Genomic DNA, 25,310 nt, shown 5'->3' on the forward strand with positions numbered 1-25,310 from the left:
AACTTATAGGTACAAAGAAGTTTCTTCCTAGCAATAGCCAAGGTTTTTTTTTCAAAAATCTCCATTCAGGGATCTTTATTTCATAGAAAGGATCTCAATACTAGATTCCAACTTTTGTTTCTGTGCATAATGGGTCTTATTATACCCTTTATTAAACAATAATCTCATGTCTTTGTATAAACAGATTTTTATTTCCAAATGACAAACAAAATTCAGAAAATGAAACAATTTTCATGTAAAATATAATATCTTCAGAAGAACATATTTTCACACTTCTTCAAACAAAAATATATACCTTCAAAAGAAGAGGATACTTGCATATTCTCTGGATTGGTGTTACCAAATAACCTTCTAAAGGTACCTCTGTACTCTTTCGTCCTCCTAAAAGCATGCAGTTCTAAGAAAGGAATTAAATCATATGTATTTGTCAGTTTTACCTTATATACATCACTTATAGATATTTTTTGAAGCAAAAATATAATTGAGATTTGGTAGGTTTTTACCTGGATATACCATGTTGTCCCGAAAATAAGACAGGGTCTTATTTTTTTTTACCGCTCCCAAATAAACGCTTGGACTGTTCTGTCCCTGTTTCTGGCACACTCTTGCCAGTCCTAGCGTCGCTGGGCCTGCCACTCTTTTTGTGGCCGCCACTAAGAACGATGGCTTCATTTCTGTTTACCATGTTAATTGGGATTAATTTAAAAGTTAACAAGATTTGAAAAGTTGTAAGTTCTGGGAAGGAAGGTGATGAATAAAAAGGGCACTTATTCTTATCCAGAAGGCCTCTCTTTATTTATTTAGCTTTCAAAAGCTTACATATCACTTGGAAATGTATCTGTGTGCATGCACGCACATGCACACACACAAGCATACACCTGCACACCTTTGAATCATTGTTGACTCCTGTAAACTGCCTGGATTAGTATCTAAAATTTTCTTGGCAAGATTTTATAAGTGATTTTCCTTTCCATACTTCCTAGGGTTGAGAAAAGTGATTGGTCCAAGGTCACACAGTGGGCCACACCACCAAAGTGGCTTTCCTTAGAAGTGAATTGCAATCAAATTACCCCACAAACTAGAAGAAAGAGATATAGAATACAAAAAAAATATATTTACCAGTAAAAATGTCCGTACTGTTTTTATTTTGTTAAGTTCAAGCAAAAGCTTTTGTGCTTTTTCATGATTCCTGCAGTATTCATCATAGATACGAAATCTGTCTCTCTGAATAAAAAGTTTTAGATTAGTTATTTTGGTTATATTTTAACAGATATTATAAAGAAATGGTGTAAGTAAAAATAAACAAACACAGTGTCTGTGAACTAATATAAAACACAATTGGTTTACAAGAAATATTTACATGTTGACAAATCAATTTATAAAAAATCAATACAAATCCATTTATAAAAAGAAGTATTTCATTTTTTTTATTTTAGTTTTATAGTTAGGTTCAAGGAAATGTTTGTATCTTCTCATGGGTAAGATCAGGCTCCCATATGGTACCTATAGCCAGTGGTGGGATTCAGCCAGTTCATACCTCTTCAGGAGAACCGGTTGTTAACTTTCTGAGCTGTTTGGTTGTTGGAAGAAATCATTAGGACAGAGAACCGGTTGTTAAATTATTTGAATACCACCATTGCCTATAGCACAATGAATCTAGTGTAACTTTAAAACTGCATTTTAAAGTCAGTGAATTTACGGTACTGTTCGCTTACATATCAAATGTGTAAAAAAATGTTATCTGTGAATTACTGGAGGGGAAAGTTATTCAAGACAAATGTTTAAAAAAGTGATTATTGTTCAAATGTGTTAGGCCTGATTCATGAAAATCATGATGACGCCTGCTCTTTCTAGTGAATAGGCTGAAAATTCAGCTTCCAAGCGTCCTTAAAAGATCTCATAAATTATGCAATCAAGATCATTTTGTCCTCTAAATGGAGTATACATGAACTATCATGCCAGCAATTATTTAAAAAAAAAACAGCACTGGAGAAAAGAATATAATCAATTACATAAAGCTTATATTACTGGATTTGACATACAAAATGGAGAAAGCAAGATCCCACTTCTTGTTGCGAATTAGGTTCAGGGTGCAGACATTCTTCAATCCTAGATAGGAAGTTCTTATGAACTTCTAGAATATCTTCAATATTTGAGAACAATGTCTGTAAGAAAGAAACCCAGAGTATAAATAAATCAATTTGAGAAACAATAAAAAAGGAAGTGAGAACAAATAACAACTAACCTTAACCGTTTCCTCTGTTACATTTTTATCAATCTTAGTAATAGCCCACTGCATTATTCTGTGAAGGAATGCCTGGATAGAAGCAAAAAGAAAAATAAAGAAATTAGACACTAAAACGTCAGACATGTAGCCCAGAACAGCTAAATAAATAAATATGGCATGGGGGTGAACATCTTTTTGCAACACTACACACACACACACACACACACACACACACACACATACACACACACCAAAGATCTCAGACTCACCAAATTATGACCTCTCAAATTATTAAGAAATCTCATGGAATAATGAAAAATTGTGTTATTTCATAAAATTTCAGAATATTTAGGTCAGATAAGTGTTCTGACCTCCACCTTGCCCGTTCAGAAATTAAAGCCAAACAGAATGTTCAGAGGAATGTTTTTATTTCATTTTCATTTTCCTTTTTGTACAATCACTTATATACTGTGCAATTAAAAAAGCAATAAACACAACTTGTCTTCTATTCCATCATGAAAAACCAGTATAACGCTTCAATCCTCCATACACCCTTTCTTCTCCTCCTCCAACTTTCCTTTCTCCCCTCCAACATTCCCCTCTTCTACTTCCCCTCCCCCTCAAACATTCCTTTCTCCCCTTCCCTCCATCTCACCCTCCTTACATTCCCCTCTCACTCCCTCTTAACTCCTCCCTCTTCTTTCCCTCTACTCCTCACTTCGGTGTATTTCTACTATTCATTAATCTATTCAATTTGTATTTTACACTAAAATTAAAAGAAAAGAGAAAAAAAAGGGAAAAGAAAAGGAAAAGAAAAAAAGGAAAAAAGAGCAACAGTATACAAGTGCATTCTTATTGTTTTGAAAATTGAAACTATCTCTCCACCCTCCCCCCCTCCCCCCCCGTGAACCCCCCTCCCTAGCCCCCTTCCGACTTCCCAGATCCCATTCCCGGCATGACTCTTTATCAAACACAGTCTGGAGTATATTAAAACCAAATAGATTAAGAATTAAAGGATTAAAAATAAGGGGAAAAAGAAAGAAATAAAAAAAAAGAACCAAAAAAAGGAAAAAAGGGGAAAAATCAATAAACTCTCTACATTAAGCTCAGCTTCCCATCATTATTAAAACTTAAGCAATGTGCATCATTCCTAAACTCAATTAATTTATTACTTGCAGGATTTCAAACTATGTTGAAACCAAGTGAGTTAATCAAATAAAATTCTACTGTAGCCAGGACCTTTTAGAATTTAGAATTTAGAATTTTATTAACATTTATAGGCCGCCCTTTTCCCTGAGGGGACTCAGGGCGGCTCACATAAAATCAGGAGGGGGAATACAAACAATGACATAGACACATATAAGTAAAAATAATGAGCAACATTCATTCATCATTCGGGAGGGGCGACTATCTTTGTCCCCAGGCCTGACGGGCTAGCCAGGTCTTAAGGGCTATGCGGAAGGCCTGGACGGTGGTGAGAGTACGAATCTCCATGGGGAGATCGTTCCAAAGGGTCGGAGCTACTACAGAAAAGGCTCTCCTCCTTGTAGTTGCCAGCCGGCATTGGCTGGCCGATGGAATTCGGAGGAGGCCCAATCTATGAGATCTAATTGGTCGCAGGGAGGTAATTGGCAGAAGGCGGTCTCTCAAGTACAATCTCTTTATCTAGGTATGTGTCCGTTTCCAAACCTTTAATTTGTCCCTTTTACCTCCTTCTCTATAAAGCAATTTAGACACCTCAAATATTTCTCACGGTTTCCATTCTAACTCCTCTCATCCTGCCTCTACCCGTGTCCATATATATATTTTATATCATCTGTACTCCTCTCATATTTGCTCCGCCTTCCTTCAAACTCCCTGAATATATCCTTCCAAGCATTATATTCAAATAGCAATAACAATTTCTATAAAAATCACCTTACTTTCTGGCTTCGAATAAGCTCTAATTGAACCTTCACTACCCTCCCGTCTGCACCACCCTTCCCAACTCCATTCAACCTAAGCCGCAATCCAGAAACATCACAATCTCCGCCCTCCTCACCCTAGAGAATAAATCATAAGCAATTTATATAAAAGTTCAAAGTTATCCATCAAGTCATTTTTAAGTCCCATATAGTATATTTTCCGAGGGGATCAGCATTAAGCAAATATTTTGGAAGCAAAACTAAATTCTTGTTCTCTGCTCTTCTGCCCTTCCAGAGGGGGAAAACGATACCTCCCGCCTTGTAGTTGTGTGTTTAATTGTTTCTCTTCTGCTTCTCCTTGTCTTTCTCCATGTCCGGGTAATTCAGGAAGTCCCGCCTTCAGGATCTTGTAGTAGAAATCTCGGGCTTCCCAAACAGAGTTAAGGCGATGTTTCTGGTTATCGAATGTAACCATAATACCAAGTGGCACCTCCCATCTGTACTCTATTTGATTATTTCTGAGTTCTTTGGTTAGGAAAGCATAGTCTCTTCTGGATCTTAACATTTGAAATGGTATTTCTTTAAAGACGATCAAATCCTGTCCATCAATTCGCAGCCTGTTATTGTAAAACTTTTGTAGTATCGCGTTTCTGGATTCTTTTATAGCAAAGTATATAATTATATCTCTCGGAAGCTGTCTCTGTTTTGCTGTCCACGAATTATGGCGGTAAATTTTTTGAATCTGCCAATCAAAGTTGAGTCCCGGACTTCCCACCAAACGACTGAAAGCCTCCAAAAAGGTCTGTTTCAAATTCTCCTGTTCCTTTTCACGCAATCCCCTAACTCTTATTGCAAACGCAGTCTTTTTATAATTTGTCATAACAAGTTGTCTCTCTGACTTTTCAATTTCCTGTTGCAACTTTTCAATTTTAAATGTCAGATTAAAATTAGTTTCTTCCAAAAGTTCCAGTTTATCTTCCATTCCTGCAATATAATCTGTCATTACAGTTATAACCTCGATCATATTATCCTTTGTTTGAGCAATCTTAGCATCAAGTTTATCACATAATTCCGAAACAAATTGCTTCATTTCCGCTCTAAATTCATTAAGAGTTTCAAAAAGAAATTCTTTCGATAACAAATCTCCAGTAGAGGGCGTAGAAGGCAAAGGCTGCGGCTTTATGGCAATTGCTTGCGATGTATTATTGACGAAACGTTTCGGTTGCTTTGACTTAGGAGCCATAATAAAAGAGTAAAACAAACAAACAAAGTCTCTGCTCACCTTGATTTAAAATAAAGTATTTTCAGTAGACTTTTGGCAGTTAGCAAAGAGAAGTCTTCAGGGAAACGGGGCTAGTTAAGTATATCATATATCAACTGCAAAGGCTATGAAATCGCCATTTTGAAAAGCAGTTAAACAAAGGAGCCTTTTGTAAAATTGAAGCTGGTATTTTGAATAATAATAAACCAAAGGATTCTCAGGAATGGTCGCTGCTCGTATAGAATTTAAATAGCTTAGTTTTGTCCTGAGGGGGGGCAACCTGCCTTGAGCTGAAAAAAAAACAGCTGAGAAGATCTGGCTGGAGTAAAAAAAAAAGTCAGCTTTGATGTTGAACCTCCTTTCCGTTTACAGCGAAAAACAAAAGGCTGTGAACAACAAAGAGAATTCTAACGACTGAGTTCCTCCCTGCCCCTTCCTTGTCTGAAAGGGGAGATATCTATAGATCTTTTAGATATACAGACCAGAACTCTGAGGAGAGCTCCGTTGAGCTCCCGACGACGACAGGCTCCTCCCCCAGAGGAATGTTTTTATCAGTCCTGGCTCTTGCTGGCTGCGAGCCCAAAATAAACACAGATAAATTGTCTGGCAAAAGTCCTCATTCATAAACTACTACAAAACAGGATTATATAAATCAAATCACTTATCCAAGTGCTTTTTCTCGATGGTTACGCACAAACAGAGAACTTGACTAGAACAGAAACGGAACGTTGACTTCTACCACTAGGGCGTGGCACCATCAGTCTTTTATCTGCAGGAGGAGATCCTAACGAGCCACAGCTGCTTGTTATCATGTCCTGTGAGTCCTCAAGTGTCAGCCCTTCTCCTGCGTGCATCCTGAAACAACTCACAGGAGATTTCTGTGTCAGCCTCTCTCACTGATCCAAGGCTCAGTCATTACATGGGGACCAACCAGTCTCTCTGAGCCCTGCTCGGAGTCAGAACCCTGTCCAGGGCCCTCCGCCTCCTCCAGGCCTGACTCATAGGGCCCCTCGCTGTCAAAGTCTGATAGCAGCTCCAAAGGTTCCTGCTGAGCCACAACAGATAAGTATCATTCAATTCTATGAAATCACTGAATATAGATGATATTTTATTGTACTTTGAAAAGAAGAAATACATAATACATTCTCAAGCCAAAAAAGAGTTACTTGCAAATACTTAAAGTTATTCCAAAAGTTCAGGATGGCATGCACTCATCACAAATCCAGTTAAAAACCTCCAATTCAATGTACAGCTGCTGAGTTTTTATTTGCTAATATATTAAGCACAACATGGAAAAAACAAGACAAAAGAGACTGCAAATAATATATATCCTTATGGAAAGTCAACTGATGTGGACACAATAGATATATTTTCAACTGAGAGCAACAAGAGAACTTATATATACTTAAGCATTGTATGTATTTGTGTGTTTTTTACGTAAAAAGCTGAAAAAATTTAGAGGCCTGGGCAATAAAACATATAAAGAACTGTTGCTGGAATTTGGTGTGTCTAATGAAAAGAAGGACTGGGGTGACATGATACCAGCCTTACAATATCTAAGGGGTTGCCACAAAGAAGAGGGAGTCAACTTATTCTCCAAAGAAACTGAAGGCAGGACAAGAAGCAATAAATGGAAACTAATCAAGGAGAGAAGCAACCTAGAACCCAGGAGACAATTAGAACAATCTATCAGTGGAACAAATGATTCCAGAAGTTGTGGAAGTTTTTAAGAAGAGATTAGACAACTATTTGTCTGAAATACCTAAACAGGGGTTGGACTAGTAGACCTCTAAGGTCCCTTCCAAAGTCTATTATTCTATTCTGTTAGCCTTTATACCCAAAGACCACTGTACATTATGTCACTGAACTGCACATTATATAATCTAGCTCAGTCCTCAGCTAGAGATTTTAACAATAACTATATAGCTTTGTTTTGTTTATATAAAGCCAAGAATAGCACCCAGCTATTTCTTTTACTCTTTTTTTGATATGCATTGAAATACCGTTTTGTGAGTAAAATTTGTCCAACCATATAAAAGAGTGCTGTAAAATCTAATACATTTGACAGGTATTAACTACAAACAGTACAATATTTTTTCTTTCCCTGTTATTTTTGTGGTATACACAAAAAGCTAGCAAATATAGTTTTATGATTTTTTTAAAAAAAGAATAAAGTTAATGCTTTAACAGAAAACGATGTCGATTTATTTTGTTTCTACCATATGCAATAAACCTAAATAGCCTCAAACATCTGGACTTATGTATTGTTTTTGAAAAGCTAAGTTTCTTTCCAGAGAACTACCTGAGTATACAACACATGATTTTTGACAATTAAATGTATCTCCAATCACCAACAATTAAAATGAGTAAGAAAGAGTAAGAAAGCCGCATATAGAGTCCAAGCAAGAGAGGCAAAATTTGAAGGAATATTTAATCTGACCAAAAATATATTACTACAGTAGGAAACTGCAAATCAATTTTATTGAAGCCTAACTCCAAAAAACTTACTATAGATTCTTCCCTCACAAAAACTATGTTTAGATATTGAATTATCTGAGAATATACCTGCTGTGTTCCTTACATTACAGTGAGTATAGGATTAATGGATAAATTGGCAAAACAGTTAGGAAAAAGGTGTTATTTCTCCAATTATTTTTGACAATCATAAATAGCAAATAGCAATAGCTTTGTCTACTAAAACATTTCCTTAGATATACAGGATATTTCCTTATACCATCAGATTATTTTTTGTAGAGTCAGCATTGTCTATTCTGTCTTCAGAAGTTGTCATTCCAATTTGCCGAGACTAGAGAATTTTGCACTTACTTCAGCATGAATACATCCAACTAGCACAGGCATCTATAGATATGGACTCAGCTTTTAACTATAGTGAAACAACTCTATAACCAAAAGTAATTTGGACAGAAAGATGGGCGACATATAAATTTAATAAATAAACAAATAAAAGCTTTGCTTGTGGTACAAGCAATGGAAGATTGAAGCAATTAGTTCCTGCTTTTTTTCAATCAATCAATTTTTCATCAGCAACAATCAACATTTTTTTCTTCAAATGTTAAACTTATTGCTAACTTTATTGATATATTCCATTTCCCAAACTTAATTCAGTTTTTGTGTGTATGTATGTATGTATGTATGCATATGTATGTATGTATGTATGTATGTATATGTATGTATTATGTATATATATACACACACACAAACTGAATTAAGTGTGTGTGTATAATTATTTATTTCCATTAAATAAATGTTGACATTACATTCTATCAATTTAACTATAATAAATTTCTGTAGTATCCACTTCTCAGTAATCAATAATTAGGTTAGCCCATTAGATTTTAACAAAATGATTGATCACCTTGAATTCTTCAACAATATAAATCACCACTAGAAAACAAATCCAGCACACTAATATTCATCTGAAAATTCTGAAAATGTTATTTTCTTGACCAATTCCTAAAAATTTGAATACTTAATAAAACTAATAATGTAGATTTTAAACTGTATTAATACAATTATATAACCTGATTTTTAAAAAGGCAAGCAGGAAAGAGCCTGGAATAACATAAACAATACATTAAATGCTCTTAAGACCTTCCTTGGTCCTTATTATTTAAAAAATCTAATTGAACAATTTTTGTCAAGCGTGTATTAACAAACTAAGCGAGGTCTTTGTCTACAAATGGCAAGAGTAACTGGCTGAGAATCAGTGGGGGAATTCAAATTTTTTTACTACCGGTTCTGTGGGCATGGCTTGGTGGGCGTGGCATGGCTTGGTGGGCGTGGCAGGGGAAGGATACTGTAAAATCTCTATTCCCACCCCACTCCAGAGGAAGGTTACTGCAAAATCCCCATTCCCTCCTGAACATCTGGGACTCAGGAATAAATGAGGCAGAGAATAGATGGGGGCAGGGCCAGTTAGAGGTTGTATTTACTGGTTCTCCGAACTACTCAAAATTTCCACTACTGGTTCTCCAGAACTAGTCAGAACCTGCTGAATACTACCTCTGCTGAGAATGAATTGAATATAAAAGTGAGTGACCAGAGGAAAGACATATCCATCTCTTGCAATAAACCTACAGGTACTGACTCTTGCAGCTAGTCATTATTATGTAAAACAAAAGGTCTGCTATATTCAACATGTAAATAACTTATACTGAATAGCTTTTATATATATATATATATATTTATATATATATATATATATATATATATATATATATATATATATATATATATATATATATATATATATATATATATATATATATATATATATATATATATATATAAATGAAAATGGCTTATCCTTAGAAAAACATCTACACTTTTGGAATAGAGAAAAGGCTAGAATCCTTGAAAAAAGATCACATATCTGAAATGCATTGAGTAACTTTAATTATGTCAAGGCCTTTTTGAAGACAATTCAAGGGGAAAAAATCGTTTGTAACACTGTCCATCCAAATTTAGAAGAAATAGCAGGATTTCCTCCTTCATTGTACATATAAATGGGATTCCCCCTATCACTCAACCTTCATACCACTTGTATGTTTGTAGCCCAGTTCTACTCCAGGCATATGGTACATTTATTGAAAAATAAATAATATGACCAAAACTCTTTATTTTGCTAATTTATGCTTATTGAAATATAATTGAAATATTTCAAATCACTTTCTATTTAGTATAACTCTTGGCTTCTTCAATTTTATTTCAGTTTTATTTTTTATAGGTAGGTTCTGTTTATTCCCATCCAATTTTAGTGGCATTATGATCTACTCACAAGACCTAAGATCTGAACTTGTTTGAATGTAACAGTATACTATTTTTTCAGGGTGGATAAAAATCGATGATTTGTTTTAAAAAATCAGATTTTTTAAAATTTAAATTGGATTTTTTTAAAATTTTATCACATTTATTTTAATAAAATGCTTTTGGAGTAAAAATCTATCAAAAGATAGTTTTCTATTTAAGATACATTAATAATTTAGTTTATTCTTAAATTTAGACAATTTGAGGGCTACTAGAAATTAGGACCATAAAGCAAAATTAGATAGCAACAAATTGAGACTTCTGTTTCCCTTTCCTGACATCTACTGATTATTTGAAGTTTTGTAACCCAGATTTGGTAACTCTGCTGAAATTTTCATTTCAACATTTCAGATTTTTTTTCGGGACCTCCCTGAGAACCAGATTTCATTTTTTTTTTCATTTTATTGTCATTTATAGGCCGCCCTTTTCCCTGAAGGGACACAGGGCGGCTTACAATTCGTGGGAAAGGAGTGCAAGACAAAACATGAAATAATATGTGAATAAAATAAAACAATAAAACACAACATTCATTCAACATTCGGGTGGGGCGGATGAAAATCTTATCCCCAGGCCTGACGGGATAGCCAGATCTTAAGGGCTGCGCGGAAGGTCTGGACGGTGGTGAGGGTGCGAATCTCTACGGGGAGATTGTTCCAAAGGGTCGGAGCTGCTACTGAGAAGGCTCTCTCCGCGTAGTCACCAGTCGGCACTGACTGGCGGATGGAACTCGGAGGAGGCCCAATCTGTGCGATCTGATGGGTCGAAGGGAGGTAATCGGCGGTAATTTTATGTGAACTTCTCACATTTTCCTCAGAAATCACCTCTCTAGAGTTCTGCTCAGTCTGGATTTCTGATACATAATTTTAACTTTAATGTATTATAAACTAATGCTGAAGTTAATTTGGTTAGGCATAATTAAAACTAATTGGTTGCTATGATTTAGATCAGTGGTAGTCAACCTGGTTCCTACCGCCCACTAGTGGGCGTTCCAGCTTTCATGGTGGGCGGTAGGGGTTTGCTGTAACTCTGCTTCATAAATTTTATAAAGTAAAGTTACTTCCCTACTTTATAAATAACCATTACTGTGGAACTGGTGGGCGTTAGAAAATTTTAATACTCCCAGAAATACAAAAGTGGGCAGTAGGTATAAAAAGGTTGACTACCCCGATTTAGACATAATAAACTAGCAAACAATATCTTCACTGATTCATTGGCTAATAAGATTGTTGACATAGATACATTGGTATAACTCTAAACTTCAATAGAACAAATGAATCTATGGCCTGATAATGACAATTTAAAAATTCTGCTTTATTCAGATCTATCTTTTAAACTGTTCAATTTCATATATTATGTAATGGCCTAAAATTGCAATGTGAGCCCCTGTTCTTATTTATTCATTCATGCATCAATGGTTGTTTTTTTCCAGGATTTTATGTTTTAAACTTCACTTCCCACCAATGATAAAATGCTGCCAAATGGTAGTCTCCACATTGTTGGGCTAAAATATTCAAAGAGCAGCATGTTCTGCTTCTTACATTACACTAAAATAGAGATACAATTTCTTCTTTCAATGGTAAATCAATTCTCAAAGGTTGTGCTATTATTAGGAACAAGGCCACATTATGGTACTTGTTTAACTTGGATAAAAACTGTTCTTCTCTTCTCTGTCCAGTTGTCAGTGATGAGAAGCAGCCAGTATCTCTTAAGTCAAGCTGTAACAGGTGTCCAAACACTAGCCACTATCAGACTTACCAGATGGGTTGGGGAAAAATCTACATCACCACTAGACAGCAGCAAAGTGATTCTGTATAGAAAACTGTAATTTTTGCTGCCTTCTAGTGGTCATTTTCTTTTTTCAACAGATAATACGCTGACTACAAGCACACAGACCACAAAATATTGGAATATTGCAGTTTTGGTTGTCACACTATAATAAAGATGTTGAGACTCTAGAAAGAGTACAAAGAAGATCAATATAAATGATTAGGGGACAGAAGGCATATGATGAACAGTTGTAAGAATCAGATATGTCTAGTTTAATTAAAAGAAAGACTAGGGGTGAATGATAGCAGTGTTCCAATATCTAAGAGGCTGTCACAAAGAAGAATGGGTCAACCTATTCTCCAAAGCATTTGAAGGCAGGACAAGAAGCAATGGTTGGAAACTAATAAGGAGAAATCCAAGGTATCCTGACAGTTAGAACAATTAATCAGTGGGACGGCTTGTCTCCAGAAATTGTGGGTGCTTCAACACTGAAAATTTTAAAGAAGAGATTGTACAACCATTTGTCTGAAATGGTATAGGGTTTCCTACTTGAGCAGGGGGTTAGACTCCAAGGTCCCTTCTGCTATTCTGTTAAATCTCTCAATATATAGATTACTATAAGGGAACAGTTTGATATTAAAGAGTTTATATACCAATGTAACTTTGATAGCCCCTCTTAATGACTGACAGCATTACTTTTCTTATTCCCTGACATCCAAAAAGAGAAAGCAAAATACCTTAGTTTAAGTTATTATTTACCAATGCCTTCCCATTTTAAACCGAGAGAGAGAGGGAGAGAAAGTGACGCCGCTGCGCACCGAGAGGATGCAGGAGGCTGCGCTGTTGCTGGCCGGCGGCTGCCCTCCTCCTTTCCCGCCATTGCTGCAGTGCTAGAGTCCTCCTTCGCTTTCTACCCTGCAGAAGAAGGGGCCATGTAACAGCCTTCCTCCGCCTCTCCCAGCCCGGGATAGCTACCGATCCTCCCACCTCCTTCGTTCCCCTGTGCTCTCCGGCCAAGGGCGCAACCATGAAGAAGCAATTCAACCGCATGCGGCAGCTGGCCAATCAGACAGTGGGCAGGGCTGAGAAAACAGAAGTTCTGAATGAAGATCTTTTGCAGGTGGAGAAGCGTTTGGAGCTGGTGAAGCAGGTCTCCCACAGCACGCACAAGAAACTGATGGCATGTCTTCAGGGGCAGCAAGGATCAGATTCTGATAAGCACTCGAAGAAATTGCCTTTGACGTCACTTGCTCAGTGCTTGATGGAGGGTTCAGCTATCCTAGGAGATGACTCCCTGCTTGGGAAGATGCTGAAATTATGTGGAGAAGCAGAGGACAAGCTAGCTCAACAGCTCATCCACTTTGAGCTGCAAGTTGAAAGGGATGTGATAGAACCATTGTTTGTGTTGGCAGAGGTAGAAATCCCAAATATTCAAAAACAGAGGAAGCACTTAGCAAAATTAGTCCTGGACATGGATTCATCAAGGACAAGATGGCAACAGTCAGCCAAGTCTTCAGGTTTGTCAAGCAACTTGCAGCCTTCAGGTGCCAAAGCGGATGCTCTCAGGGAAGAGATGGAGGAGGCAGCAAACAGAGTGGAGATTTGCAGGGATCAGCTCTCAGCTGACATGTACAATTTTGTGGCCAAAGAGATAGACTATGCAAACTATTTTCAGACTTTAATAGAAGTGCAAGCAGAGTACCACAGAAAGTCATTAGCACTTTTGCAGAATGTGTTGCCTCAAATCAAAGCACAGCAGGAAGCTTGGATTGAAAAGCCCTCCTTTGGGAAGCCCTTAGAGGAACATCTGGCTTTCAGTGGCCGGGAAATCTCCTTCCCTATTGAGGCCTGTGTCACTATGCTCCTTGAATGTGGCATCAAGAGGAGGGTCTCTTCCGAGTGGCTCCCTCTGCTTCCAAATTAAAGAAGCTTAAGACAGCATTAGACTGCTGTGTTGTGGATGTTCAGGAATATTCAGCAGATCCCCATGCCATTGCAGGGGCACTGAAGTCCTATCTTCGAGAGTTGCCAGAACCACTCATGACCTTTGAACTTTATGAAGAATGGATTCAAGCCTCTAACATTCAGGACCAAGACAAAAGATTACAAGCACTATGGAATGCCCTTGAGAAACTGCCTAAGGCCAGCTACAATAATCTAAGGCAGTGGTCCCCAACCCCCGGTCCGTGGACCGGTGCCGGTCCGTGGAGTACCTGGCACCGGGCCGCGCAGCGGCCGGGGGCCATGATCGCTGCAGCGGCCAGGGGCCATGATCAGTCGTCTCCGAGTTGCATAGGGAGGGGCGGCGCGCCCGGGACGGAGACGGTGCTTCCCCGCCCGGCCTTGGCTTGTGAGAAGGAATGGCGGGAGAGGTAGAGAGAGAGAGAGAGAGAGAGAACGTCGGGCAGCCGAGGGCGGGGGGGGTCTTTTGAGGGGAGATGGGGGTGCGCGATTTTGGCGCGCGTGCGCCGTCCGCGGGCGTGGGTGGGGGGCTGAGAGGAGTCTAACGGTAGCGCAGGAAAGGGGAGGGTATGAGCGCCGCCTGAGGTGGTGAGGGGCAGTCGCCAGATTCAGGCCGCCGCTGCCGCTATTGCAGCGCACGGTGGAAAAGCGGCGGTCTTGCCCACCCCTTCCCTGCCTCCCGCCCGCTCCAGTTGCCGCAGCCAGGGGTGGGGGCTCGGTGCCTGAAGTCTCTTGCCTCTCTTCCAAAATTTCGCCAACGGGCATCGGTGAAGCGCGCTCTTTCTCTTCCTCACAAAACACATTTCCTTTCCCCCCACGCGTAGTTATTGGCGATATGGACTCTTGGAGGCTGCGCTCCCGGGTCGCGTTTCCTTTTTGCAGCCCACGAGAATGCCTGGTTCTGAGCCTCAAAAATCGAGAGTTCTCTTAAGGCTGCAAAAAAGGAATATACTTTGGTCCTTGAAGCGCTTTTCCTGTTATTTGGACATTATATATATACGTACGTACATACGTACGGTATGTATATATGCATGCATGCATGCATGCATGCATACATACATACATACATACATATATATATATGTCTGTAGTCCATAATATAGTGATGATTTAAAAAAAAATTAGTTGAGCACATGGAATCTTTTTTCTTTTAGTATATTTTGAAGGTGGGGGCCCACTTTGTTATTTAAGATAGTATCTCCTTTTATATATGGTAGTGAAGATACCTAATACTCCCACCCCCTATTTCCCCCACGACAACCTTGTGAGGTGGGGGGGCTTAGATAGAGTGAATGGGCTAAAGTTACCCAGCCAGATCAGTATCAAACATTTCCCTGACCTCATATAATCTGATATATAAACAATCTATGTGTCGTTGCGAACAACGCCCCCCCACCCCTGCGCGCGCTCAGCGGGCCACGGTAAAATTATCAAAGGCTGACTGGTCCGCGGCGATAAAAAGGTTGGGGACCACTGATCTAAGGTACCTGATCAAATTCCTCACAAACTTAACCGAGTACCAAGAGGCAAACAAAATGACACCAAGCAACATAGCCATTGTGCTTGGGCCAAATCTCCTCTGGCCTCAGACAGAAGGAAACATCACAGAGATGATGGCAACAGTCTCTCTACAGATAATTGCAATTATTGAACCCCTCATCCAGCATGCTGATTGGTTCTTTCCTGAAGACATTGAATTCAACTTGACTGGGAACTATGGAAGCCCTGTGCATGTGAACCACAATGCAAACTACAATTCTATGCCGTCACCTGATATGGACCATGCCAACCACAAGCACTCTGATCAGACCCGACGACCACTCAGTGTGGCCACAGGCAACATGATGCTTGAGTTTTACAAGAAGGATGGCACTCTGAAAACCAAGGAACTCTTACTAGTGTCTGGGCAGAAAGGAAGCCCAGCTTGCAGCAACACAACACCAGGTGGTGGGACTGCACAACAGCCCCCAGGTCCTACAGCGCAGCTATCCACAGAACAAAGTCCATTTTAAATAAACCTAAGCAACATGCGTTTATAAACAGATACCATCCTGACCATACCCAACCTTTTTATGCAATTTTACTACCATAAAATAATTCAACTGGCATAAAAATATGTTTGGGAAATACTGCTCATTTCTCTACAAACAAGAAAATTGGGAAATTCACTTTATTTTTTTGTATTTTGATTGATGAATAAGAGTTATTTCTTCCCTGAATTTAATTTTTACACAAGTTAATTTTTTGGAAAGCAAGCAAACATTTTAAATACACATATCTGACATAAAGGTTTCTATTAGCAATGATACAGTGAATCAAAATATATCCATTTCTTAAATAATAATCTGAATGAAGTATTGTATAATTTATAGATGATTCCAATACATATTAGAATATAGGTGGTTTTCTCTTACAACTTGTATAGTTGAACTTTATTTTTAAAAGTAATAAACTTATATTAGAAATATTCAATTAACATATGAGCAGATACAGAAATATGCATTTAAAATTAGAAAATTATTTAAAACATCTGCATATCAAAAACAAATATTTTTAGGCTGAAAATGTTTAACTGAAAGCTGTATTATTCACCACTCACTCTGTAAGACAGCTCATTTTACATGCTTATTCTGGATACTTCATCTTCATTCCAAAACAAATCACCTAAGTTAATATTAACAAAAATATTCAGATTTTATCAAATCCTTACTAAGATCCTCACTGTATCATTGTATCTCAATAAACCATCTAGGTTGAGAAATTAATAAAAAATAGTATTTCAAAACGTTCTTCAAAAACTGTACGTAATATTAGATGCTATATTTGATATAATTGTCCTTTGATCAGTGAAATAAATCAGTTGCTGTAAATAAATTTTAAAAAAGAATACTACATCTAATCATGCATGAATTTAGAAAAAAGTTGTACTGCAACCAAAAGAAACAAGTCTCAGTTGATTGCCGAGTCTTGACAGTTTTAATTCAGATGTATGAATTAAATTGTATTTGAAATGTACCTCATTTCCTTCTACCTCTTAATTAAGAATTGTTTCTTAACTCAAAAATGTGATTTACATTCTAAAGGGGTTGTTTAGAAGGATTCCTCACCTAATACAACATGTCTGGATGTGTGTTTCCATGTAAATACTGTATGTGTGTATATATAGTGGTCCTCATCTGGAGCCACACATTCAGCAACCCCCTGAAGTTACAAAGACACTGAAAAAGGAGACTTATGGTTGGTCATTCAAATTGCCGCTGTCAAAGCATCCCTGCAGTCATGTGAGTGAGATTCAGGTGCTTGGCAACCAGTACACATTTACAACACTTACAGAGCCCCACAGCTGTTTGTAATTAGCTAGCTTCCCTCAAGCAAAGTCAATGGGAAAGTTGTGGTAAAGGCTAGGATTTACTGACTTCATGGGTAGGCTTCAACGTTGGCTTCATCTTTACTGTCCTCATTGGAAATTCCATAGAGGTCCAGGGGGGGGGGGAATATATTTGATTTTAAATCATCAACCATGATTCACAAATTACCAAGGATTGCAGATAACAATTGTTATTTGATGCCAGAGTTGAAACTTGATCAAGATCCTATCCTTGTATGAATGAAATTAAGACATTGGATAATCTATGTTTATGTTGAAAATAAAAACATAGATGTTTTGGATAATATAACATAAAACAACAACATCAAAGTTTGGAAAATCTATGTTTATGTTTCAACCATTCTAAACTATTTTAAGTACTTCTTTTTTTGGTTCAAAAAGTTTTATTTCTTTTAAGACAAACATTTCATCATTCCTCAATCAGTGAGACATCGAAGGACAATTTTTTGTATGTCAAAATAATTCTAGTTTACCACCAAATTCTTGTCTAGCCTAATATATACCCCTCCCTCCCTCCATCCTTCCCCCCAACCCCCCCTCCTCCTTCCCCCCCCCCGACTTCCCAGAACCCATACACGGTATGGATTTTTAACAAACACAGTCTAAAATCTATTGAGAAAAAAAGAAATAAAGAAATTAATAACATTCTACATTGACCTTAGCTTCTTCTTGCTGAACTAACTTTAAACAATTTAAATCATTTCTGATCTTAAACATAGGCTAACTGGAATTTCTTGGTCCCGTATTTATTTTGTACATAGTCAATCCATTTTTTCCAGTCTCGTTTATATCTCTCATTTGAGTGATCTTTAAGATATGCCGATATTTTAACCATCTCGGCTAAGTTTGTAACTTTCAATGTCCATTCTTGAGTTGTAGGCAAGTCTTCCTTCTTCCAGTATTGCGCCACCAACAGTCTTGCTGCCGTTATTAGGTGCAGAATCAAGTTAGTCTCTACCACTGTAAAGTCAGTACATATACCTAGTAAGAATAACTGAGGAGTAAACTTTATCCTTCTTTTAAAGATATTTTGCATAATCCACCATATTTTTATCCAAAATGCCTTAACCTTTTGGCAGGTCCACCATATATAAAAATATGTAGCATCGAGAGAGCCACATCTCCAACATTTAGGCTGTAAGTTCGGATACATAGAAGCCAGCTTTTTAGGATCTAAATGCCATCTATAGAACATCTTATAAAAATTTTCTCTCAGGTTTTGAGCTTGTGTAAATTTCACATTTCTTACCCAGATTCTTTCCCATGTATCCAGCATTATTGGTTCTTCAATGTTTTGAGCCCACTTTATCATACAATCTTTAACTGTTTCCGAATCCATCTGTATTAATACATTATATATCCTCTTTATATGCATTAAGCTTTGATCTCTTATTTGTTTAAACAGATTATCCTCAACTTGAATAAAACCAATTTTTTGATCTATTTTCCACCTAGCCTGTAATTGCCCATACTGGAACCATGTTTGAACTACCTTCTCCTCTTTTAATACCTCTAAAGATTTTAATTGTAGTACCCCCCTTTCCAAGATATTTAAAAAGATTCTTATCTTTTAAGTACTTCTTAAAGCATCTCTTTTCAATTCGTTAAACCCCAGGCTTGCATGTCTAGAAGGCAGCAAGGATTACTGGTTGCGTAAGACAAGAAGAAACTACAGATTTGTCAACTGTTTGAGACGTATTGTTCTCTTAATTTTTGAAATTTCTCTCAATGGACCTGTAGCACATGGGCATCAAACATGCATAGTCATGGTGGCGTCATGTGACATATTACAACTTTTTCCCCTTCGCTAAACCGAGCTTGGGCGTGGCCAGAACATGACGTATCCGGCTCATGGGCCACAAATTTAACAGCCCTGCTGTAGAATGCAAACTACATTGTGAGCACTATGTAAAAGTTGCATCCTTTCTAGTTAATTCCCTAATCCATTAACCCATTTTACAGTAATTTAGTCAATAGACTTGCTATGTCCTGAAAATACATTTACTCATTCCAATGTATCAAAATCTCTAATTTCTTTTACTGTATCAAGACTACTATAATAATTTAAATCCCAATTGCAGTATTATGTAATAGATTTTAGTGCTGGGTATTTGAGCAGGTAATCCTCACTTAATAATGATAATTGGAATATCTGTTGCTAAGCAATCCCTGTTGCCATTGTTAAGCAAGAATCGTGGGTCATTAATCAAAGACCATCTCACAATTTCTGCAGCATGCAACACCAAAGTCAGTGGTGAAGGTGGCAGAACGTTGCAAGTCCCAGGCGGTTCACAAACAGCCAGGAGGCAGGTAAGTGGCACGCACAAACAAGCAGTCTGGAACTAGCTGCTGCCAGGTGAGGAAGGGTACATATGTAGTTGCACATAAAAATGATTTGAGGCCTGCTGAGTGGCTGCTGCTAGGTGCGAGAGACTTATCTGAACAATTTATGACTTCAGTGGTCATTCACCTTAACTGTGGGAAGCTAGCAGGTAATGTCACAAATGGAGATCACATAACTGCTACAATGTCAAAAGTATAAGCCAGTTTCCCAACACCCAGACTAGTATCATATGACCATGGGGTTCTGCACTAAGTGGAACTTCAAGAATTGGTCATAAGTAGCAGTCATTCAACATGGTCTCAAGTTTGAACAGCCGCTGAACTAATGGTTCAGGTTCACTACCTGTAAACATTGTTTTTAAAAAACCACACAGAGACATGCATACTTGTATTCTAGTCACACTGGAAATAGACAGACAGACAGACAGACAGACAGACAGACAGAGAATTTGAAAGAAATAATGTGCAAGATTATTAATTTGGACTATCACTGGCTCAGCCTAATGTTTGTCAGTTTCTAGTTGAACTACAACCCAAGGTTAAGAATAAATGGATCCTATTTTGCATAAAATTAATTTTATTTTATTTTAAGGAAGAAAAACAACTAATTCTAATTTGATATAGAAAACAGGTGGTGCTACTGAAACTTAATTCTGAGTCACCAAATATTCATTCATATTTTTCCCACACGCACAATAGACAAATTAAGAATAGTACAAACTAGAAGCAAATGGAAGAGATTTTGACTTTCTATGGTCATTGTGCCTCAACTTCCGTTATATTTACAAGATGCATCTGCCATACAAATGGCATGTTATGGAGTAAAGGAAAAGGAAATCACACAACCTTATCAAATAGCACAGCCATCTGAAGTTCTTCCTCTCCATTTAAAACAGTCACAAAACACGGTGAAGTTTTGAAAACTATAATGTAGTCATCAATTACCATACAAATTATTCATACTTTTATGAACAATGTTTATAGAATGTTGATATGGAACATGTACACAGATAAATAATATACATAATGTAAATTTAATTCCAAGTTACCTTTTGATTTAAATTAGGAAAAAGGCTTGATAGATTAAAAAAATACATTGTATTAACATAACAAATTTGGTCCTCCATTTCTGTGTTATTTGCAAACCTCTGTGTCCTTAATAATTCATGTGGCAAAGGGGAAAATACTTCTGTTCACAAAGGTGTTATTTATTATTCTCTTGATAACTCTCTCTCAAAACATCTATTTTTCAGAATAACCCCATCAACACAAATGCATTTGTTTTACAGATCAGCTTGCATACTGTCACGGAATAATGCATCTTGTCTCTTGTGTGCTATCATCTGTGGACTTCATTACTGATCCTGACACTGTTATTAAGAGTTATACTGAACAGCCTATCTCTTATACAGCATATGCCTATCTACATCAAAATAGAGATTTTCTATTTTTTTTTAACAGCCTTTCCATGGTCCAGCTAGGAAGCAGTTATTTTCAGTGATAATGGAGAGGCTGACTGCTTGCAAAATTATCTCCTGAATCTGAATCTGCAAATCAGCTACAATACCATCTACTTTCTAAATCCATTGATGAGCAAAGTTCTCATAGGTCAACTTGGACTTATGCAACCTAATGGAAATCATTATTTATTTTCTTGGAAACAGCCCTCCAATCTGGACTTCATTATTCACTACTAGCCTATTTGTCAAGCTATTTTTAATCATGGGCTTGGTGAATCCCTCCCATGTGCATTTGGAATAGAGCCCAACAAGTCCCTTCCAAGAGTGGACTATGGAAGGACAGGTTGCCACCTATCCTCTTTTGTCCATTACGTCATGAGATACATTTTGGAGAGCTGATATTGCTCCTGTTATAGTTCCTTGGCCAATTTGTACAACTCAGATTCCTTGCTTACTATGGCCACCAGCAAGGTAAAAAAAGAGGACATAGCTAATGCTAGGAAACCAGACATCTGCCTCATTTGGTGTAGTAAAAGCCAACGCCTGTCTCTTAGACCAGGGAGGGAAAAGACAGTGCATTGTGTGCAAGTCACTCTTTCCTCAATGGGCTCAACCTCTCTATTGTCTAGAAAGGATGAGAGTTGGAGCCTAAAGGAGGCAAACAAAGTTGCTCTCCTCCTGAAAACAGTAACTCAGCACCCTTCTGGACACTCCCCATCGTCATGTTAGGTTGTCTCTGCTGAACATGCCAAACAGCAGAGGAAGTTCCAGCCTTCCGCTCTAACTTTCCTAACATTCAGCCATATGTGGAAAATCCCAAGGAAGGCAGCAGTGTCATCAAACTGAAGCAGGGATCAACAAGATCCCCTAAGATGCAGAATCATCCTACTGCTACATGGACTATAGCAACACCTGGCTGGCAACAATATACAACTACACAAATACTCACACAAACAATCAACATCTTGGCAGCATCTGAGAAACAAAAAGCAAACAAGTTATTGCGGGATGGGTTTATGTTTTAAACAAATTAAAAAAATTGCAAGTTTTTGAATCACCCAGAATTAAAAAGATTTGCTGCAAATTTCTCTCCTGATGTCTGGGGCTGACTCTCTGGTTAGGAAAAGAACACAAGTATCTTTAAATTTTAATCTTTTTTCAATATTTTTTATTAAAGGTGCAGTAAAATTTAACTATAATATTTATCAGCATACTTATATAATGCCCTTTCCATTTAGCCCAAATTTGCTTCATCACTCCCCGAACAATTAAACATTGTAAAACATTTAAAAAGCTTTTAAACATTACCAGAAAAAGTAATCTCTTATTCAGATATCAAAATTATGTAAATATTACAAACTAATCTAAATTAAACTAAATTAAATATTACAAACTAATCTAAATTAAACTAAAATACTTAATTCTGTTAAATATTTCCCCCAAAAACCCCATATGTTTCAATATCAGTCTTATCTGAGAAAAAAAATGGTTGGTCCTTTGATTTTGCATTCTGGGAAAGAAGTTCATCGCTCATAGATATTCTGCCTGAATGAATTCATTAGTAAATGAGTATTAGAGTACAGGTAGTCCTACACTTACAGCAATTCATTTAGTGACCATTCTAAGTCCCAATGGTACTGAAAAAAGTGACTTATAAACTTTTTCATACTTACGACCATTGCAACATCCCCACAATCACGTGTTCAAAATTCACATGCTTGGCAACTGACTCATACTTATGATGGTTCCAGTGTCCCAGGGTCACACAATTAACTTTTGCAACCTTCTGACAAGCAAAGTCAATGGGGAAGCTGGACTTAGTTAACCACCTTGTTACTAATTTAACAAGTGCAGTGATTCACTTCACAACTGTGACAAGAAAGATCATAACATGGGGCAAAACTCACTTAAGAAATGTCTCGCTTAGCAACAGAAATGTTGCACTCAATTGTGGTCAAAAGTCAAGGACTACCCATATTATTCAACTTCCAATATTCTTATATTAACTAATCTACTTGTCAATAAGCTTAATTAATGAAACAATGTGAATCTTTCTTTCTGGGTCATATTCTGCTGAAAGGGACTTGACACAACTATTTCTGCCTGTAGCTCAGGGAAAGAGCAACAGAACTTTTGGTTGAACAAGCTTGAATGGGCTACTAGAATTGAAGAAGTAGGAGTAGTGATTTGTTTTGAACTGGGAAATTAAAGCTTCTAAATGTCAGACTACAGGCTGCAAGCGTGCACTACAGTAATGTGATTCAAAAAACTTCTATCGGTTCTGTGGATGTGGCTTGGTGGGCATGGCAGAGGAAGGATACTGTAAAATTTCCATTCCCACCCCACTCCAGGAGAACGTTATTGAAAAATCCCCATTTCCTCCCCATCATCTGGGACTTGGGAGGCAGAGAATAGATGGGGGCAGAGGTAGTATTTACAGGTTCTCCAAACTACTCAAAATTTCCGCTACCGGTTCTCCAGAACTGGTCACAACCTGCTGAATACCACCTCTGGTGCACTATGATGAGGTCCTAAGATAAAAATTAGAAATGTAAAATCTCTTATGCCTCTTTTTTATCTACATAATTTGAAGTTTTCAAAAACTTAAGCCTCCCTTAAATTTATCTTCCCATCGTTCCACATTAAAGACAGAAATTGGTGTCTTGGTCAGGAATTGGTTTTCCTCCTGTCTCATGACATTTGCTGCAAGGAGAGAGAAATAAATTTGGACTATTCATCAGCCCTTTTCCTTAACTCCTTTGTATATGAGAGTGCCACATTTTGACAGCATACTTCCTGTGGCAAGATAATAATCAACAATGAGAGCCACATTTTTTAAGATGTTAGTATAGTTTTGCAAAAGATTCCAAGACCAGTGGATAGTATTTCAGAGGAGCTGCGAGGAACAGCTTTTAATATGAATCACAAATAGAGGCAATAAAATAGTCTGGGAAGCACAAAGAATGATTGAAAGCTTATCTTGCCTGCTCTAGGACATTTTATTCATTTGATTGATATCCACCTTTCAAAGAAATATTCAGGGCAGAAAATGTGAATGATGCAAATGATACTGACAGAAAGCAATATGCTTCTTACAATTAATTTAATATAAATGTATATGTGGCTCACATAAACTTGTAGATGGCAGAAGTCATCTTGACTATTAGTTACTTTAAAAAGGTAAAGGTTCCCCTCGCACATATGTGCTATTCGTTCCCAACTCTAGGGGGCAGTGCTCATCTCCATTTCAAAGCTGAAGAACCAGCGCTGTCCAAAGAAGTCTCACTGATCATGTGGCTGGCATAACTAAATGCCAAATGTGCACAGAACGCTGTTACCTTCCCACCAAAGATGCTTTCTATTTTTTCTACTTGCATTTTTACGTGCTTTCGAACTGCTGGGTTGGCAGAAGCTGGGACAAGTAACGGGAGCTCACTCCATTACACGGTAGTAGAGATTCGAACCACCAAACTGCTGACCTTTCTAATTGACAAGCCAGTGTCTTAACCACTGAACCACCGCGTCCCTTCATTAGTTACTTAGGTATCCACTAGCTGCATTCACATGACTATTTTGGCCCAGTCTAACACTACTCCTGCATAAATACTCAACCAGCATTAGATGGTAAGCAATTTAACAGGAAGCATCTATCTTGGCAGAAAGCCCAACAAACACAAGGAAAGGTTTCCTGGTTTTGTTTTGTTTGGGGGAGAAAAGTCCCTTAAAACTACCCTAAACGCAGTGAGAAAAAGTCTGCTCATCTGCATTCTTTCTCTGTCCACATTACGACCCTTATGACAATGAAATAGCACTTGCATGTGTGAAAAGCTAAAACAATGCTAAATCAGACTTTTTTTTTTGTAGATTATCTACTCTCTGCAATAGTAAGGAGTTAACCCCATATAGTTTTTATATGCTTTTATGTGTTCGTATATTGTATTTTGATTTTTGCTGATGTTTTTTTAACTTGAGATGTTGAAATTTTGAAATAATAAATATAAAATATACATGGTGAAATAATAAATATAAAAATAAACAACAGAATAAATCATTTCCTATGTTCAGGTAACATGGCTTACCGGGAGAATTTAACCTAAAACATGATTGTTTTGGATTCAAGCTAATTTTCCCTAATTGTAGTACAGACTTCCTGTGACATGCTAATCTCTTT

General features: G+C 37.5%; 2 protein-coding genes across 2 annotated transcripts in view; one reads left to right on the top strand and one right to left on the bottom strand.

The window, feature by feature from the left end:
- The window catches only part of PREX2 (phosphatidylinositol-3,4,5-trisphosphate dependent Rac exchange factor 2), a 126,411-nt gene that overhangs the window by 90,147 nt on the left and 10,954 nt on the right, over positions 1-25,310 (bottom strand). Inside the window, exons 2-5 of the mRNA XM_087706967.1 lie at positions 2,246-2,317; positions 2,043-2,165; positions 1,120-1,224; positions 296-397 (exon numbers count right to left, since the gene is read on the bottom strand). Coding sequence (XP_087563093.1) covers positions 296-397; positions 1,120-1,224; positions 2,043-2,165; positions 2,246-2,317 — 402 coding nt within the window. The remainder of the gene's footprint in view (positions 1-295; positions 398-1,119; positions 1,225-2,042; positions 2,166-2,245; positions 2,318-25,310) is intronic.
- LOC148049168 (rho GTPase-activating protein 44-like) lies at positions 12,725-15,960 on the top strand. Its single transcript, XM_087706631.1, is given in 3 exon segments — positions 12,725-13,860; positions 13,863-14,148; positions 15,432-15,960. Coding segments are annotated over 3 exon segments (1,662 nt in total). The 5' UTR covers positions 12,725-13,013.

Source organism: Thamnophis sirtalis, unplaced genomic scaffold, assembly GCF_051295495.1.
Source record: "Thamnophis sirtalis isolate CommonGarterSnake01/CBP01778 unplaced genomic scaffold, rThaSir2_p1.2 scaffold_2, whole genome shotgun sequence".
NCBI classification, from domain to species: Eukaryota; Metazoa; Chordata; class Lepidosauria; order Squamata; family Natricidae; genus Thamnophis; species Thamnophis sirtalis.